The following is an 18,941-nucleotide window of genomic DNA, read 5'->3' as shown; positions in this document are numbered from 1 at the left end:
TCGTCTTTGAAACGAGCTCACCTGCTAGGACTGCGGGGGACCCGGGAGCTGGGAGCTCGGGGCAGAGTCCAGCGCTTGGCCCTGGTGATTCCAGGCACTTATTGAGCGCCTACTGTATGCCGGGCATGGTCCGCATTAATTTTACTCATTGACTCCAGAGGCATATTCGGAGGGGTTGGTTAAACGGTCTGCCTAAAGTCACGCAGCTTGCAGGTGGTAGAGCTCGGACTTGAACCCAGGCCAGCTGGCAACCGGACTTAGCACTAAGCCACCCCCCACCCCGCCCGGCAGGCGTAGATATTTCAAGTGGAACCTGGAGGGTTTGTCTTCATCCGCCAAGGAAGACCTCGCAAATGGTGGCTTCTGAGGCAGGTGGGGACCTGGGTTTTAGCCCCACCTTGATTTATGGGAATTAGGAGGTGAGAGGCTTCACTCCCACACGGGACAAATGGGGACATCGAGGCCTGTCCAAGGAGCATTGACTTGCGGGATGCTGATGCTGGAAAGCTCTGGTGGAAGGCTTGGGTCTGTGGCACACGGACCCCCACCGGCATCCCCTACCCATAGTTCTTTGAGGCGGTGTTGCTCAGGCAAGGTGAGGATGCCAAGCTGGGAGCCAGGATGGAGGGGTCCAAGCTGGGGAGGTCCAGGCCCCACCTGGGCCAAGAGGTGGGAAGTGAAGGCAGAGCATACCCCCATCAAGGTCCTCCCCCCCACCCCGCTTCCCCATCTATAAAGTGGGGGTATCAATGACCACAGTCCCACCTCCCCGGGGGGGCTGTGGGGACCATCAGAACATTCCTACAAGTCCGACCAATGCAGGGATCTACCCACCTGCCCTTAACGTTGGCTGTTTTGTTCTGCGTGGACTCGTTCTTGCATTGGTTTGAATTTTTGCAAACATGACTTAAAATAGTAGTTCCCTTGCTGACTGGGCTTGTTGGCACCTGCTTAAGTTCAGTCTTACCCTAATCCTGGCCTGGTGACCATCAGGAGAGCTGCTCTCAACCGGACCTGAACCCTAGGACGCACTCAAGGAGATTGGCAGTCAAGTCAGGGTGGCTAACATCTTCTGAGAGCTGCAAACAGCTCCGAGCGCTGCGGAGTGATTTTAAGTGTTGGATCGTTCTCTCTCGGCACCTGCCCTGTGCCGTTGGGACGACAAGCCTTGGTGGGCCCAACCTGGAAGATAGTAATAACCTGTTCTTCCGAGCAAGGGAGGGAGGGGAGCCTCCTGAGGCGGGCGTACGGTGGGCCCCTTTTCCCCCATCCCGCGCGCCCTGAGCTAGGGTTTCTGCCATTAGCTTTGCCTCCAAAGATGCTCTTTGAGAAGAGTTGCTGCGGGGCTGGCTCCCCGGCCTCCGACTGGGGGCGAAGAAGGGGACACAAAGTCCCGAACTGCCCCCCCGACGCCCCCACTGATCCCTCCCAATCACCCCGGCAGCAGGAAGGGCGGGGTGTGTGGGGGGGGGGAGGCCAAGGTTACCGTGCCCCTCCCCCAGCCTGGCTATAATTAGCCCCGAGATGAATTAAACATGAGGCCGGCCGTCGAAGGGTGGCAGGCGCATATCTGACACTAATTGTTCCCAGGCAGCAGGCACAGGGCGGGGCTGACGTGCGGGGCCGGGGAGGAGGGGGAACAGCACCGGGCTGGGCAGGGCGTCTGCGTGGCCCCGGTAGGGGCACGCGTGTGCCCACGTGAGCGTGTGTGTGTGCGTGTGTCCCGAGGGCTCTCCAGGCATGGGAGCAGCCTTGGCCCTTGAGCTCAGCAGACCCAGCCAAAGGGGTGCAGCGTCATCCCGGCTCAGCAAAGACGTCTCCGCACGGCCCCTTCCTGGGAACCCACCACCGCTCGGGCTGCCGGCTGACACCCCCGAGTTTCCACCGTTAGGACGGCTGTTAGTCACTTACCCCTTCCCCAGCACGCGGAGCGCCCCGGGACAGAGCGCCGGGGGCGGGAGCCGAGGGGGCGGGGGCGGGGCGAGATCGAGGGGCGGGGCCGAGAGAAGGAAGACTGAGGCTTGCCACCTGCACAGCGGAGACCGGCGGGCCCTCACTCTGGGCTCACCTTGCCCCGGCCTGCGCCAGTGGCTCACTCCCTCGATGCCAGGAAATGGCGAAATCTCCCCCACCAGCCGGCAGACAGGCACAGGCGGGAGAGGGAGGTGGAGACGCGGGAGGGAAGGGGAGGGGCGGGGCCGCGGCCCCCCGTGGACACGCCCCCCCAGCCCTGCCCTAACCCCACCCTTCCACCTTCCTTCCAGATCCCCCTACCAGGTCCGACAGCGGGACTGTCCCCAGCCCCACCCCCAGAACCAGCCGGGTGACCTCAGCGAGGCGGGCTTGCCTCTCCGTGCCTCAGTGTTCCCACCTCCACAATGGGGAGCGGCCGTGGATCCAGGAGGCCACGGTTCATGACACAGTGTCAGGGATCAGCCTCCAGGCCCGGTGCCCAGGCCCCCGTGTGTGACTCAGACGTGTCACTGGTTCGCTCCCATCCTGTTTCCGCCCCTGTGAAATGGAAAAATGATAGTGTTTGGACGGTAGGAGAAGGGAGAGCAGGAGCCCCTCCGACCCGGCCCCCCGGCCTCGTCTGCAGCCAATGTGAGTGTGAGGACAACGCCACCCTCCCTGAGAAAAATCGGTATAGAATCAGCCTTTGCAGATATTATGATTTCCTCACTCCTGGCTCCTCTAGGTCCCCACAGACTCCAAGAGCCCATGAGCGCCCCCCCTCCCCGCCATTGCTGAAATTCTACTTGCTCTGGGCCAAGCTGGCCGGGAGACCCAGCCCTGGAGGGGACCCCAAGCTGGGGGAGCCAGAACCAGCCGGAGAGGCCCAGCCCAAGTGGTCAGGCTGGGCAGAGGAAGACGGGGTGCCTCGCGGAAGAGTGGGTAACGTCTCAGCGTGGGGTTCACAAAGAAAGCCTCCTGCGGACATGGGCCCTGAGTTTTGAAGACCAAGGGGGCTTCACACATGGGGAGGAAAGCCATTCCTGGTGGAGCAAATAGCCACGGCGAATGCTTGGAGGCAGAAAGGAAAAAAAAAAAATCACAATTTCTGGTCTCATCTAGAAGTGGCTCGCCTGGATGGAGCAGCCTGGCAGGGCTTTGCAGGACAACCTCTGGAGTCAGAACCCACCCTGATGCGGACAGCGGGGCTCAAGAACACAGATCCTATAGTCAGACAAGCACTCGCAAAGTGGGGGTAATAACAGCTTTCACCCCCAGAGCTATTGTGTGGAAGAGATAAGTGAAGAGAAGTGTATAAACACTCAGCACATACTCAAGTACTCACAAGGTGGCTGCTGTTACTACGGTTCCAAACAGGACCACACAGATCATTTTTTAACAGTTATATATTCATTTCAATGTCTATCCTCCCAAATTAATATATACCATTTACATCACTCAAAATATATATATATATATATATATATCTGCAATTTCATGGTAGGATATAATGGTGCATTTTTAAAATATATTTTGTTGGGAAAGAATGGGGAGGAGTTTTAGAGAAAAAGTGATGAAGTGAATGAGGGAAGCCTTGAGTCGAGAACTGCTCGGCTAATAGATTTCTCAGCCTGCTCCTGGGCCCATAATTAATCCTGAGGGGCTCATTAAGTTCGGGCTTCCTCTGCAGCCACTCAGCGGCCTCCCTCCCAGTCTTCCCTCTCCCCCAGGGAGGCCCAGCCTGGCCTGCCCCTGCCAGGGCCTCCCTCCTGCAGTGCTGCTGGGCCCCCAGATCCCAGGGCTTAATCATGGAGAATTAAGGTCTAATCAGAAGCTTTTACTGCTGGGAAGGGAGGCTGGGCAGAGGCACGGCCTCCCAGGTACCGCAGTCGCAGGAATAGGTGAGGCGGGTGAGTCTGGGTGGAGCCAGCGCAAGGTCAGCGCCTGGCAAAATTTCACACTTTGATACTTTGTTCATTGTATCTGTTTCTGCATTTGTTGTATTTTTTTTTTTTTAAATTTCTGTATTTGAGAAAGAGATTGGCCGTGCATGGGGTGGAGGGGTGAGAGGGGCAGAGGGAGAGAGAGAAGCTGACGTCCTGCTTAGCAAGGAGCTGGGAGCCTGTGGTGGACTTGCTCCCAGGACCCCGATATCATGACCCGAGCCCAAGGCAGACCCTCCACCGACTGAGCTCCTCCAGGCAACCCTGCATTTATTGCATTTTTTAAATGTGGTGTTAAAATAGTATTTACCCAGGGCCCCTCAGTGGCACAGTCAGTTAGGCTTCTGACTCTTGGTTGAGGCTCAAGTAATGATCCCAGGGTCATGGGATCGAGCCCTGGGGCAGGCTCTATTTGCTCGGTCTGCTTGAGATTCTCTCTCTCCCTCTCTCTCTGCCCCTCCCATTTATGCACTCTCTCTCTAAGACAAATAAATACACCTTTAAAAAATAGAAAAACGTAGTCCGTTACATGACTGAGTATGGCGGTACCTGCTAAGTGTGTATAGAGACTGGCGCCTCTCTTGGCTCACCCTCATCCCACTCAAGACAGCTGCGGGAAGCGGGAGCTAATTCGAACCTCACCACTGTCAGAAGATGGTCTACCCCTGGACTGATTGCATAGAGGGAAACTGAGGCCCAGCAGGGCAAGTCATTGGCCTCAGGTCACCCGGTTAAGAGAAGGCAGAAGCAGGATTTGAACCATTGACAGCTTTCCAGGGCCCCACCTCCCTTGAGGTTAAAGTCCAAATCCTCCCCGTGGCCCCCAAGGCTCCCGCAGGACCTGCCCCCAAGGACAACCAGATCAAAGGGGGTTCTGTGGGCAGGGGAGGACGGGGACCGCCGGTGCTCACGGCCTCCCTCTAGTGACTGCTGCGGGAAGAGAGACCGCAGGGGTGGAAGATGGGGGATCCGGAGCAGAGGGGACCCCGCTAGTCTAAAGGGGTCATATAACCTTGTGCCTGATTCTGTACTGTCCAACATGCGAGCCTCTGACATTTAAAGCAGGACTAGTTCACAGTGAGATGTTCTGCAAATATGAAACACACATCAGTTTCTAAAGACTTGGAATGATGGGGCGCCTGGGTGGCTGGGTCATTTGAGCATCTGACTCTTGATTTCAGCTCAGGTCATGATCTCTGGGGTCTTGAGATCAAGCCCCACACAGGGCTCTGAGCTCAGTGAGAGTCTGCTTGAGATTCTCTCCTGCCTCTGACCCTTTCCCCTACCCTCACCTCCCCAAATAAAAAATTTTTTTTAAAGATTTCATTTATTGGGGCACCTGGGTGGCTCAGTGGGTTAAGCCCCTGCCTTCGGCTCAGGTCATGATCTCAGGGTCCTGGGATCGAGCCCCACATCGGGCTCTCTGCTCAGTAGGGGGTCGGCTTCCCCCTCTCTCTGCCTGCCTCTCTGCCTACTTGTGAACTCTGTCAAATAAATAAAGAAAATCTTTTAAAAAATAAGATTTAATTTATCTATTTGACAGAAAGAGAGAGAGAGTGAGTGAGCACAAGCAGGGGGAGCAGCAGCAGGAGAGGGAGAAGCAAACTCCCCGCTGAGCAGGGAGCCTTATGCGGGGCTTGATCTCAGGACCCCGGGATCATGACCTGAGCGGAAGGCAGACGCTTAGCTGACTGAGCCACACAGGCGCCCCAGTAAATAAATTTTTAATAAAAACCCAAAAACTTGGTATGAATAAAAAAGTTCAGATAGCTCCTTCACAGGTTTTTATATTGATTGCCTGTTAAAATGATATTTGGGCTGCATTGAGTTAAATAAAACATATTAAAATTAAATTCACCTGTTTCTTTTTACCTTTTTTCTTGTGGCTACTAGAAAGTTTTAAATTACATATAGCTTCCATGATCTTTCAACCAGACAACACTGGGTATTTAAATTCTGACTCATGGCCCACCAGGGGACGCTGTGCCCTTGCAGTGGGGTCTGGCCCTCAGGAATCTAAAGAAGAAAGTAGTAAGTCAAGACAGTTGCTCCTTTGTGGTTGTTGTCTTGAATCAGGTCTTACAACACAGACCTATGTTTTCTATCTGCCACGGCTCACTGACTAAGGGAGACAGAGCCACCTGTGGGTAAGCAGTTGGCCTCCCACACTGACCCCATTTTATTCTGCCAGGGTCAGGGAGGAAGAATTAGGACTCCAGAGACAACTCACAGATTCTGCAATATTTATTACATAATGACTGTGTGCCACCCTCTGTTAATCCAAGGTGATTCCTGCCACAGATTCATCCAACAGACAAGGATTCCACCACCCCCCTTTTTGCAAAGGAGAAAAACAAAGACTCAGAGAAGAAAAGTGAATTCCCCCAAAAGAGCCCAGCAGAAGCAAGCTTTGCACCCAAGTCCATCTGGCTCCACTGCCTTCTGGGCCTCCCCCCTACCCCAACCCCATCCTCCAGCCAGCTGCCTCTCAACTTCTTAGAAACTCCTGAGAGATGTTGAGCAGACATGGGGGCTAGGACACTCTATCTGTCCAGATCAGACCAGCTCGGCGGGGCAGTCAATAATTCATTCTGAATTATCCCCATTTATCACAATGGCAGGAGGTAGGGTGCATGGAATCCTAATCCCAAGCTCTGTGCCCCTTGGTCACCTGGCGTTGGACACAGTGGTGACACAGTGGTGACAGCAACTGGGGCAGGGGTCCCACACTGAGCCTGGGGACGGGGGGTGTTCCTGGCTCGCCACCCCCCGACACTGGGTTGTTAAATGTTGTGTGATCCAGCAGTGACCAGAGGAGACCCATCCCAGCCTTTCCAGTGCCCACAGGTTGGTGGGAAAAATACACACTGAGTAAGTAATAATATAAATAATTAATGCTACCAAGGAAAAGAACAGACTGGTGCAAGAATGCAAAACTGGGGGGACATGACTTGTTTAGGGCCTCCTCAAGGAAGTGACATTGAATGTGCAAATCAGAAGATGGAAGGTGAGGATGGGAGAGGGTGCTGTATACAGAGAAACCGCACATGCATAGGCCCTGTGGCCAGGAAGTTTCTCCCACGTGGGATCCAGCAAGAGGATGCGAGGGTCTAGAGCTCAGAGCACTGGTGGAAAGTCAGTGCCCAGTCAGGAGCCCTCTCGTGGAGGCCAGCAGCCTTCAGTGGGTGCCAGGGGCCACCAGGGGAAGAGATAGGCAAGTTTCCCTGATGTTTCACCTGCTTCCACCCCAGGTGAGTCACGTGGCGGGCTGGGCAGCTGGCCCTGTGATCCTGTGATTTTCTGTTTCGTTTCTTCTTGTAGCTCTGTCCCCCTTGGAAGATTCTTTCAAACCCATTTGAATGCAGGGGTGAGTCAGGATTTCTCTTCCAACAAATAGCCTATACCATGCGAGCAGCACCTGGCGCAGCCACCGGACACCCCCGTCTCCTTGAACAGGTGGGAGAACTGAGGCCCACAGAAGGGGTCTCCGGGACCCCAGGAGCACCCTGCCACCCTGCAGCATCATGGCTCTTCCGCTGAACTTCCACCCTCATGACGGTCCTCAGGTGGGTGTCTTGGCCTTTGTGTGAATTACAGCAAGTGTCCCCTTCCTGGGGCCCTCTCACCCCTCAGCTGGGTGCTTTGGCGCAGTGACCAACCTGTCCCACCATCTGTGGCAGCCAGAGCAGGGTCTGTCTTGCTATCTCCAGCAGCCAGCCCAGGGCCAGGCACACAGAGGACACTCCATAAATGCTCAGGGAACAAGTGAGCAGAGACAGAGAACGCCATGACCTGGCTTGGAATCACGGAGGGAGAGAGTGAAGCAGAGAAGGACGGAATCAGGGAGTCTGGGTGCTGGCAGCTTCTGGCTAAGCCACCGATGCCTCCTCTGGGAAACACCCAGGAACCGCCCCCCCACCCCCAGGGTTCTGGGAGCCCAAACCAAGTGGGCAGCCTGGAGGGGAGGCGAGAGGCAGGAGGCGGGAGGCAGCCCCTCCCCAGGATGCCTTGGGCCCCAGGAAGAGACGGCGGCCTCCAAGTTTCACTCGAAACTCCTGGCAGCCCAGACTTGCTCCAGGGGTGGAGCCCAGAGCCCCAGTCGCCTCAGGGGCAGCGGAGGAAGGTGGGGGTGGGGGTGGGGGAGGAAGGGGGAGGGGGTGGGGGCAGGCTTCCTCTATTTCACAGCCCGAAGAGGGGAGGAGCAGGTTGGGGTCAGCCAGAGTAGGAGTCAAGGGAAAAAAAGTTCCTGCGGAGGGCAGAGCCCACATGTGGAAAGAGGCGCTCACCCAGGCAGAAGGAAGACCAAAGACCAAGTTAGGGAGCTTGAACTTGATTCTGTTTTGAAACACTTAATCTGGGGCGTCGGGGTGGCTTGGTCGGCTTGGTGGTTAAGCGTCTGCCTTCGGCTCAGGTCATGATCGCCAGGCAGCAGGAAGCCTGCTTCTCCCTCTCCCACTCCCCCTGCTTGTGTTCCCTCTCTCACTGTGTATGTGTCTCTCTCTCTGTCAAATAAATAAATAAATAATCTTAAAAAAAAAAAAGAAAGAAAGAAAGAAATACTTGATCTTTTATTCATACGCACTTGAAGACAGCCCTTCTATACCTGGCCCCGACCCTGTTCTGTGACCCTGGGGCCTCAGGCTCCACTCCTCAGGCTGGGAGGGCCAACACACAGCCCAGTTGCCTGCGTGGGGTCTGAGTCAGCAGGAATGGAGGCTGCAGGGCCCAGAGGCCCTCGGGGGCCACTGCAGAGCTCACACTGAGCCGTGTCATAACCAGGAAGGTGCCAGAACTGAGCCCAGTGGGCTGGGATGCTGTGGACCCCCAAGAAGTCAGGGCTGGACCATAGAGGGTTTAGTGTAACCAAAGCCCAGAGGGAAGTGGAGGCTCTTCTTGGAGAATCAGAAATGCCTGCGTGAACAAAAGGGGTATTGCAGCTGGGCTTTGAGGGATGAATAAGAGTTTGCCAAAGAGAGAGGGTAGGGCGTGCAACCTGGCAGTGGCCAGAATTCAAAAAACACGCTGAAGGAGTAGCAGGAGAAAGCAGGACTGGGGGGGGGGGGTGGAGGGCACAGTCCATCAAGGTCCAAGTTCTCCAGATCCAAGCTCGGGGCAGCCTGCCATTGAGGCCCAAACCCTCTAGGATGACTTCCCTGGGCTCCGCCAAGCCATGCCAGGCCACCACGTTCATGTGGCCCTGGGACTTCAGGCCAGACTTGGGCCTCCCTGTATCCCATCTGGAAGATGGGAACGCTGGGAGCCACTTTTGTTGCTTTTTCCATTCACCTGGGGACTGGGAGGCCTCCTAGGAACCAAGCGCAGGAAGAGAAGCAGTAAAGGCAATACAGGTTAGGAGGGGGAGAAGGGAAGGAGGGAGGAGGGGGAAGGGAGGAGGAAGGGAGGGGCGTGGGAGGGAGGAGGGGGAGGAGAGGCTCTGCGCCCCTCCTCCAGGCAAATACCCACGGACCGGTCCCACATTATTATTTCAGTGCACGCCTGGGCTGTCGAGCCTTAAGAAATGGGTAGTGATTTGCATGTGATTTGCATAGTGTTTGTTAAATGTCAAAAAGGGCCTGAAATGCCTCCCCCACCCTCCTGCCCCTACCCTCAGTCAAGAAGCAGGAATCCCTCCCCTTCTTCCATCAGGGACCCTGCAGGGGCTGGAGCCCCTCTGTTCAGCAGCCCCGGGAAAGATGACCTTGCACACCCCATCTGTAAAATGGGTCATAATCCCAGCCACCACCACAGGGCAGTCAGCCCTCTGCAGTTAGTCAGAGCGCCCAAGGCAAACCAGCTCAATGTTAGCTGGTAGTAGGGGCTGAGGGGTAGAACTGGGGGGTCATCACAAGAGCCTCACTTTCTGGGCAGGCCCCCACGTGTGCACAGAGTTGTCTGTGGGCATGTGCTGGGCACCTGTGTAGCTTAGAGATGTGTGGATCAAAAGCAAAGGAGCAGGAGTCTGGGCTTCTTCCCTGTGCTGGTCCCGAGGGTTTGGAATCCCTGACCTAAGAGAAACCCCAAAGAACAGGTACGGAGGTCTTGAGGTACCTGGTCACCAGGGTGGAACATAGGTGGAACCCGGGTCACCCACGCTGTACCCCAGAGGGCAGGGGAGCAGGGCTGGACCGCCTGGCACCATCCCTGCGACAGCAAAGGCGGGCAGTCGGAGCCTGGAACATTATTTCTTCCCAGGCTCCCGCGCCTCTGCCCTCCACCACACCAGCACCTGGACCGTACACACCGCCCTCGAGGGAGTGCGCCGGCCCCGCGCCTCCCCCAACCCTCCCAGGTCGGGACAGCATGCAGAACAGAGCAGGGCAGAGGTCCAACCGTCCCGGAGTTCTACCCGGCGGGTCTCATCCCCAGAATTCCCGCGACACACTGCAGGACACTACCCGCTCCTCCAGCCCCGCCTACTTACCCAGGGCCCTTCAGACCCAACCAGGAGACCCCGCATAGGGGTTTCCGGGATGAGGACACAGCCAAGAGAGTGGGCACAGGCACACCATGGGGATGTGTTTGGGGCTGGGGGCATGCATCGTGGGACGCTGGAGAGCTGGGGGAGGGCTGGGTCCCCCAGTCTCCACCTGTAGTCATTGGAACTTTCATCAGTAATTGGCTGCACTCCCCCCTCCCCCAGTCAAGGCAGTTCACAGTAGAGGGGGCTCCTGGGGGCGCCACAGAGGACAAAGTGCTCACTGGCTGGTGAGGAGGGAATCCCAGAAGACTTCCTGGAGGAGGCTGGAATCCCAGATGAGTTGGAGTGGCAGACAGGAGTGTGGAAGGTGCGTCAGGCCAGGGGGCACAGCCCGGACACAGGTGTGGCCCAGAGAATGTACACGGCAGGAGGGATGATGTCTCTGAGGTCCTCTCCTCTCCCCTCTGCGCCTCTCTTCGTGTCATATCCCCTGGCTGCACACGGTTCCCGGCGCACTCTGGCTCCCACTGCAGACTGGGCACTGGAGGCCCTGCGGGGGCATCCGCAGCCTCAGGATCACGCAGGCTCCCCGCTGCTGGCTGGGCCTGAGCAGGTACATGCTAGGTCGGTGCCGGGCCTGGGGGCGTGTCCGAGGCAGCAGCTGGTCCTGAGGTCAGGCCAGTACTTCACTGAGCACCCCAGGAGCCCAGAACTTGCAACGACAGCAAGGAGGGAATAAAACAATTTCAAGCCAGGCCCGGAGAAGGGTGAAATGCCAGCTTTCCTTTTTCCCTTGTCCCCACATCCCTGACTTGGACAGTGACACAGGGAGCCATCTCCTCCCTCCCCAGGGGCGGGGGCCTAGTTCGGCTGTTTGGAGCCACCTGGCTACCGCTCTCTGGAATTGCAGGCAAAGAGCAACAACCCTGCCCACCAAAGCCCCATCTTTCTGGGGGAAGAAGTGAGTAACAGAGCCCAGAGAGGAGTGACTTGCCCAAGGTCACACAGCAAGTCGGGGCAACATCATTCCTGTTAGTTAGGGGCGACAAATATTAGTCTAAAAGTAAGTGGGACGGTAAGGTCCATGTCCTTACCCAAGGGGCAAAAAATCACCAGGGCGTGGAGTGCAGTGATAGTCAACAGAGGCGAGTCCCTTCTCCTCTGTGGGCCTCAGTTTCCACATCTGTGATCTCCACAGTCTGCATTAGAAGTACTAGAGATTTAAGGGGTGCCTGGTTGGCTCCGTTGGTAGAACATGGGACTCCTGATCTCAAGGTTGTGAGTTTGAGCCCCACGTGGGATGTAGAGATTACTTAAAACAAATCTTTAAAAAAAAAGAAAGAAAGGGGCGCTGGGGTAGCTCAGTGGGTTAAAGCCTCTGCCTTCGGCTCAGGTCATGATCCCAGGGTCGCCCCATATCGGGCTGTCTGCTCAGCAGGGAGCCTGCTTCCTCCTCTCTCTCTGCCTGCCTCTCTACCTACTTGTGAACTCTGTCAAAGAAATAAGTAAAATCTTTAAAAAAAAAAAAGAAAGAAAGAAAGAAAGAAGAGACTTACCTAGAGTGATGTCAGGGCTCCTGGGAGGTGCCTCTGGAAGGTGACCCCAGCCCCAGCCTGCTCCTTTAGCCAGCACCTCCGGTCCCCTGGGTCATGACTCCACCTCCTCCAACTACCTGAAGGACAGGGGGGGGGGGGGACACGACTCAGGCTGCAGGCCAAGTGCAGCCCTCCCCTCGGCACTCAATGCCTGATCCGCTCAGTGCCGGGCCAATGCGTCTTCCGGCACCTACTGGACTCACTTCTGGCCTGAGACCCTCCCCCCTCTTCCAGAGACTGCTAGAGCTCCAAGAAAGTGTTCTAAGCAGCCCGAACCTCACCTCCAGGAGCAATACATTGGACAAACATTTACTGAGGACCTACTACATGCCAGGCCCTGCACTGGGGAGACAGCAGTGAGTGCCCTCAGAGAGTTTACAGTCCAGGGGGAGGAGATGGGTGAAAAAATTAATGAAACATAAGTCAGCTCCTGGTAAGTGCTCGGGAGAAAGATAAGGCATGGGTGGGGGTGAGACACGTCAGCAGGGTGGTTCGGGAAGACTGCTTTGTGATGTTATCTGAACAAAGGCCCTAGACGGAGGAAGGGAGGTGGAAAGCCTTCCAGGCCGGATGGAACAGCCAGTGTAAAGGCCCTGAGGCAGGACCCTGCCTAGCGAGTTGGAAGAACAGTGAGCGGGCCCAATCCTATTTCAGTCTCTGCCATCACTGTCTTGCAACTCTGCACTTTGGTCCCCCCAGGCTTCTGCCGTCCACCCCCCCAGTCTGTCTTCCCCACACTGGCCACAAGAGGGCACCTGTGAGCTCCCGAATCCGGCTCTGCCTTCTGCCCACAGCCCTCCAGGGCTCCACCTTCCTCAGGGTAAAAGTCCTCTTCATGGGCCCCCAAAGCCCTGCACTCCCTGCCCTGTCCCCTCCCCACCCTCCTCTCTTCCCTCTCTCCCCCTCACTCTGCTCCAGTCACACATGCCTCCTCACTGCTCTAACACACCACACCTGGTTCTGCCCCAGGGCCTTTGCACAGACTGTGCCCTCTGCCCAGACCATTCGCCCCCAACATATCCACTTGGTTCCCTCCCTCACCTACATTAGGAATTTACTGAAATTGTCACCGTGTAAGTGAAGCTGTCCCTACAGCCCTGTTTAAAATAACAGCTCTCAGGGGCGCCTGGGTGGCTCAGTAGGTTAAAGCCTCTGCCTTCGAGTCAGGTCGTGATCCCAGGGTCCTGGGACCGAGCTCCGCATTGGGCTCTCTGCTCAGCAGGAGCCTGCTTCCCTTCCTCTCTCTCTGCCTGCCTCTCTGCCTTCTTGTGATCTCTCTCTCTCTCTCTCTCAAATAAATAAATAAAATCTTAAAAAAAAAATAACAACTCTCAGGGCACTTGGGTGGCATAGTCTGTTTGAGCGTCAGACTCGGTTTTGGCTCGGGTCATAGTCTTGGGGTTGTAGGATTGAGCCCCATGTCAGGCTCCACCATCAGCATGGAGTAGGCTTGAAACTCTGTCTCCCTCCACCCTTCCCCACCCCCACTCTCTCTCTTTCTCTCCCTCAAAAAAATGAATAAATGTCAAAAAAGAAAAAATGAGGGCGCCTGGGTGGCTCAGTGGGTTAAGCCGCTGCCTTCGGCTCGGGTCATGATCTCAGGGTCCAGGGATCAAGTCCCACATCGGGCTCTCTGCTCAGCAGGGGGCCTGCTTCCCTTCCTCTCTATCTGCCTGCCTCTGTCTACTCGTGTTCTCTGTCTGTCAAATAAATAAATAAAATCTTTAAAAAAAAAAAAAGAAAAAATGACAACTCTTGGGGACGCCTGCGTGGCTCAGTCAGTTAAGCATCTGGTCATGATCCCTGGGGCCTGGGCTGGAGCCCATGTCAGGCTCTCTGCTCAGTGGGGAGTCTGCTTCTCCCTCTCCCTCTGACCCTCGTCCTGCTCTGCTCTCGCTGGCTCTCTCTCTCCCTCTCTCTCTCATGAATAAGTAAATAAATCTTTTTCTCAAAATGACAACTCTCAGGGCGCCTGGGTAGCTCAGTCGGTTAAGCATCTGCTTTCAGCTCAGGTCCTGATCTCAGGGTCCTGGGATTGAGCCCCACATCGGGCACTCTGCTCAGCAGGGAGCCTGCTTCTCCCTCTCCCTCTGCTGCTTTCCCTGCTTGTGCTCCCTCCCTCTCTCTCTCTCAAATAAATAAATTTTTAAATAAAAATAAATGGAAGAAACAAGTTATGTTTAAATAAATAAATATCATTTTAAAAAATTAGAAAATGACAACTCTCACCCCTGCAGTCCCAAATCATCGGACCGCCTGACACCCTCCTTCCAGAGGGCCAGGGGAGGCAGCCCTCCTACCCGACCCCGAGCCTCCTGCTCTCCAAGCATCACCCCAGGCTTGGCAGATCAAGCCTTAAGGGCCCAACCCAGTGAGTGCGACCCCCATAAACTCTAGGGTTACATATCCTGGCTCGGGTCCCTCCCCTGCCCACTACCACCACCTCAATACCAGGCTGGCCATGGGCTGGCCTCCAGCCTTCCCCAGCCAGAGCTGTCCCGGGCCTCTCCACGTGCTCTCCACAGACCCCCTCCTTGGCCACTGGGGCCTCTTTGGAAACCTCACGTGGCCAGATCAGAGCGTGAACAACAAGCATCAGGACAGGACTGGTGAGGGAGACAGAAGGGAGGACAAGGCAGAGAGACTCAGGCAGACAAAGGAAAGCAACACAGACAGCAATGGACAGAGACACAGACACAGGAAGAATGACCGGAAATGAACTAAACAGGGACAGCACCACTGTGTGGGGAAGGGACTGAGACAGAGGGACCGTAAGAAAGACCGGACAGGTCAAGGAGAGGGGGCAGAGCGAACGAAAAGGAATGAGGCAGGGGTGGTGGGGGCCGAGCCAGCCGCCCCAGGCCTCTCCCTGCCTGTTTCCAGTCTCTTCCCAGCTGGTTCCCAGAAGAGCCGGAGCTCGGGCCCTGGGCTGCCCCCATCCCACGCCATTCCGCCGCCGGGCCCTCCTGCCTCCCCCGACCCCGGACCCCAGCCGCGGCCCCCAGCCCGCCCTAACCCTTCTCGCCTCGCCGCACCCCTGCCCCCCACCCCCGCCGCAGCCCCCCCGTCGGCGCGCGGGACCCCCCCGCCCAGGCCCCCCGCCGCGCCCGCGCCCCGCCACCTGGGGTCGCTGACGAGCAGCAGCACCGAGCCGTCCTGCAGGCGCACGTCGCGCACCGTCTGGTGGTCGTCCAGCCGCCGCGCGTTGTAGTAGAAGGTGCGCTTCCAGGAGCTCACGCCCTGGCCCACGAGCTGCGCGCGCAGGTCGCTGAGCGTGTCCCGCGGCCGCACCGTGAGCGGCAGCAGCAGCGCCTCGTCCGCCAGGTGCACCTTGATGTGGTAGCGCTTCCAGCGCGACAGGCCCCGCCGCAGCCCCTCCATGGCGCCCGCGCGGCGCCCCGGCCCCGGCCCCGGCCCCGGCCCCGGCCACGCGCGCCCGCCCCGGCCGCCCGCCCGACCGGCCCGGCCGCCCGCCCGCCCCCGCGCCAGCCCGCCCGGGCACGCCCGGCAAAGCAGGCGGGGGCCCCGGAGGGCGGGACGCGGCGACGCCGGGCTGGGGTGGGGGCGGGGGAGGCGGTGGCGGTGGTGGCCCGGCTGCGGCCGAGACGAGGCGGAGGGACGCGCCCGGGAGACCCGCGGCCAAAGGGCGCAAAACCGAGACACTAACGAAGCCGACGCGGTGCATCGGGTCGTGGGAAGGGCCGGGGAGGGGGAAGGAGGAAGAGAGGCGGGCAGACGAGGGTCGGGGAGGTCTCTCCCGGGACGTGGCGTTTGGGTTGAGTGGTGAGGGACGAGGGAAGAGGTCATGGTTTGGAGTACCGCTGCAAGGGCTGGTGCAAAAGCCCTGGGGCAGGACCCCCTGCCAGGCCTGTTGGAAGAACAGGGAGGAGGAGGCCAGGGAGGAGGAGGCCGGGTGCCTGGAGCAAAGGGAGGGAGGGGGACTTAGGCTTTGACCCCAAGGGAGGTGGGAGCCCTGGAAGGCTATGGGCAGAGGCGGGAAATGACTAAAGTTCATATTTGTTACTCATTTATTCCCTTATGTCATTAGAGACACATTCAGCCAGCGCTGACTCTGTATCTGCACTGCCCGGGGTCATGCCGGGCACCAGAGAAATCTCAGCCTAGGGCCTGGCCCTGAAAGGTCTCTAGCTGGGGAGGTGGGAACGGAGAGCAGGACTCAGACAACTTTCTCTGCCTTATGTGGTCAAGGCTTAAGAAGTAGATCTTGGGGGCGCCTGGGTGGCTCAGTGGGTTAAAGCCTCTGCCTTCAGCTCAGGTCAGATCCCAGGGTCCTGGGATAGAGCCCCGCCTCAGGCTCTCTGCTCAGCGGGGAGCCTGCTTCCCTTCCCCTCTCTCTCTGCCTGCCTCTCTGCCTACCTGTGATCTCTGTCTGTCGAATAAATAAAATCTAAAAAAAAAAAAAAAGCTCTCAGGCTGGGAAAGGCCGGTAGGTGGGGATGGCTTCCCAGATGGGTGGGCATGAGAGCTTGGGCTCTGGCAGATGAGTAGGAGTTCAACACTCCCAGGAAGGAGGCACCTGCCCATGGTCCCAGCTATTAGTCCAGTGTGTGCCTAGTTGGGGGAAAAGGAGGAGTCAAGACTTACGGTGAGTAGCAGCCACGGAAGGCTGTGAGCAGGGCTCGCCCACCCCCAATTTCTTGCCTGTCCTCTTTCACCCCTGCAATCCCTTTCTCAAGGCTCAGCTGACCTCTCCAGTCACACTTCTCCAAGTACCCTCTTCCCAGAAGCCTTACCTGATTGCTGCCTGTCCCTACGCACTGCCATACCAGCCAGGACAGGACTGACCAGTTCTCGGAATCTAGGATTCTGGCTTGACCTCAGGACTCTAAGTCTGGACTTGGAAGCCAGTTTCACTGGGCCCGCTTGTAAGTCCTCCTCTAGCAGTGGCCAGGAGCTGGGAGGAAGGGACGGAGGGAGGGAGGCTGAGGCCTGAGCAAGACAGAGAGTGGGCTCCAGTCCTGACCTTGACCCTTGAAAGTTCCTGAGGAAGGACACTACCCTCTCCGGTCTTCAAGGTGCCCATCTATCCAGTGCGATTGTTGTGAGGAGAAACCACTGCAGGGGAAACACTTAGAATGTTCCTGAAGCGCAGAATGTTCCTGAAGCGCGGCCACTCACCGACCGGCTGTGCTTTTAGGATAGTCACACAGAAGTGCAATTCGGCTCCTCAAAGAAAAGCAGATAAAAACAAAAATAGCAAACAGTGGGTTGAGCCTCTGCCTTCGGCTCAGGTCATTAGCTCAGGGTCCTGGGATCAAGCCCCGCATAGGGCTCTCTGATCAGCGGGGAACCTGTTTCCTCCTCTCCCTCTGCCTGCCTTTCTGCCTACTTGTGATCTGTATCTGTTGAATAATTAAATTAAAATCTTAAAAAAAAAAAAAAAAGCAAACAGAAAAGGGACCTGCTAAGTGACAGGTGGTGTTTGGGGTTTTCAATTAAAAAAAGGGGGGGGTGCCTGGGTGGCTCAGTCGTTGAGTGTCTGCCTTTGGCTCAGGTCATGATCCTGGGGTTCTGGGATCGAGCCCGGCATTGGGCTCCCTGCTCCGCGGGTAGCCTGCTTCTCCCTCTCCCACTCCTTCTGCTGTGTTCCCTCTCTTGCTGTGTCTCTGTCAAATAAATAAACAAAATCTTAAGAAAGAAAGAAAGCAAAAGAAGAAAGAAAGAAAGAAATTCTCACATGACACTATTAGCACCTGTTTTACAGATGAGTAAACTGAGGCATAGAGAGGATCCGTGACTTCGCTAAGGATACATCATGGAAAATGTCAGAGCCAGAACCCTAGCTCAACACTAGCCGCCTGCCTCCAGCAACCATGCTTTTGTCCATATACAATCATCAGATTTCAGGTGTAGATACTAAAAATGACTATAAAGCGGGGCGCCAGGGTGTCTCAGTCCGTTAAACATGGGACTCCTAATTTCAGCTCAGGTCATGATCTCAGGGTCGTGAGACTGTGCCCCGAGTCAGGCTCCACGCTGGGCGTGGAGATTCTGTCTCCTTCTCCCTCTGCCCCTATCCCCTGCACCCTTGCTGGCATGCTTGCGCACTCTCTCTCTCTCTCAAAAAAACAAAGCGACTAAAAGCAAAATAAATTGCAGATGGGTCCCCGGCCCCTGAACATGGTTTCCCAAAAAAAGAAGAAGAAAAAAAAAAGACAGAAAGAAACTATAAAACTACTAGAAGAGAACATGGGAGTTCAAAATAGCAATCCCGGAGTGTTGAAGCATGACATTAAGCCCTAAAGCCTTTAATTAAAAGATTAGTAATTAGCTGCATACAAATATAAAATTCCTGCATACACACACACACACACACACACACACAGGAAGGTCAATAGACAAAGTTAGGGAAACTTTTCCAAGACATACCAGACAATAAGCTGATTTCCTTAATATGTAAAAAGCTTCCAGAAATCAATAAGGACCAGCAGCCCAATAGAAAAATCAGCAAAAGACACACAGTTTTTGAAAATGAAATACAAATGTCTTCTAAGCATGTGAAAGGAACTTATTATTGTCACTTGTAGTAAGCTAAATATAAAAGAAAACTACCAAGAAAATACCCTTTTTTATTTTTTTTATTTTTATTTTTTTTTGAAAAAAAATTTTTTAAAAGATTTTATTTATTTATTTGACAGAGAGCACAAGGAGGCAGAGAGGCAGGCAAAGAGAGAGAGGGAAGCAGGCTCTCTGCTGAGCAGAGAACCCGATGCGGGACTCGATCCCAGGACCCTGAGATCATGAACTGAGCCGAAGGCAGCAGCTTAACCCACTGAGCCACCCAGGAGCCTGAAAACACCCTTTTTTAAAAACTAAATCTATCAGGTTGCTTGAGAAGAAAAAATTGGATAATTCACCACGTTGCCAGGCCCCATTTTGGGAAAAGGGCAATCTCACACATCGGGTTCGGAGTGTGAAAAGACATAATCTCTCTGATAACAGCTATTGAAAGGATAAGCTGGCTGTAGCCCTTCTGGGAATCGGTCCATGTGCCGAAGGATAGAAGATCGC

The 18,941-nt window shown here is 55.9% G+C and overlaps 1 protein-coding gene across 2 annotated transcripts; it reads right to left on the bottom strand.

The window, feature by feature from the left end:
• Positions 1-10,413: 10,413 nt before the first annotated feature.
• On the bottom strand, positions 10,414-15,346 carry TINCR (TINCR ubiquitin domain containing). Of its 2 annotated transcripts, none has more exons than XM_082734817.1 (3): positions 15,031-15,346; positions 11,871-11,986; positions 10,414-11,026 (listed from the first exon to the last, which is right to left on the bottom strand). In XM_082734817.1, exons 1-2 carry the CDS (start codon positions 15,288-15,290, stop codon positions 11,983-11,985), a joined length of 264 nt encoding a protein of 87 aa, XP_082590943.1. In that variant the 5' UTR covers positions 15,291-15,346; the 3' UTR covers positions 10,414-11,026; positions 11,871-11,982. The 2 variants fall into 2 exon arrangements, with proteins under 2 accessions (XP_082590943.1, XP_082590942.1); XM_082734816.1 differs by having other exon boundaries at positions 10,898-11,026; positions 11,871-11,982; positions 15,031-15,341.
• Positions 15,347-18,941: the final 3,595 nt, after the last annotated feature.

The sequence above is a fragment of the Mustela nivalis genome (assembly GCF_964662115.1).
Source record: "Mustela nivalis genome assembly, chromosome: 1".
Taxonomy (NCBI): Eukaryota; Metazoa; Chordata; class Mammalia; order Carnivora; family Mustelidae; genus Mustela; species Mustela nivalis.
This window is presented reverse-complemented; position numbering and strand designations above follow the sequence as displayed.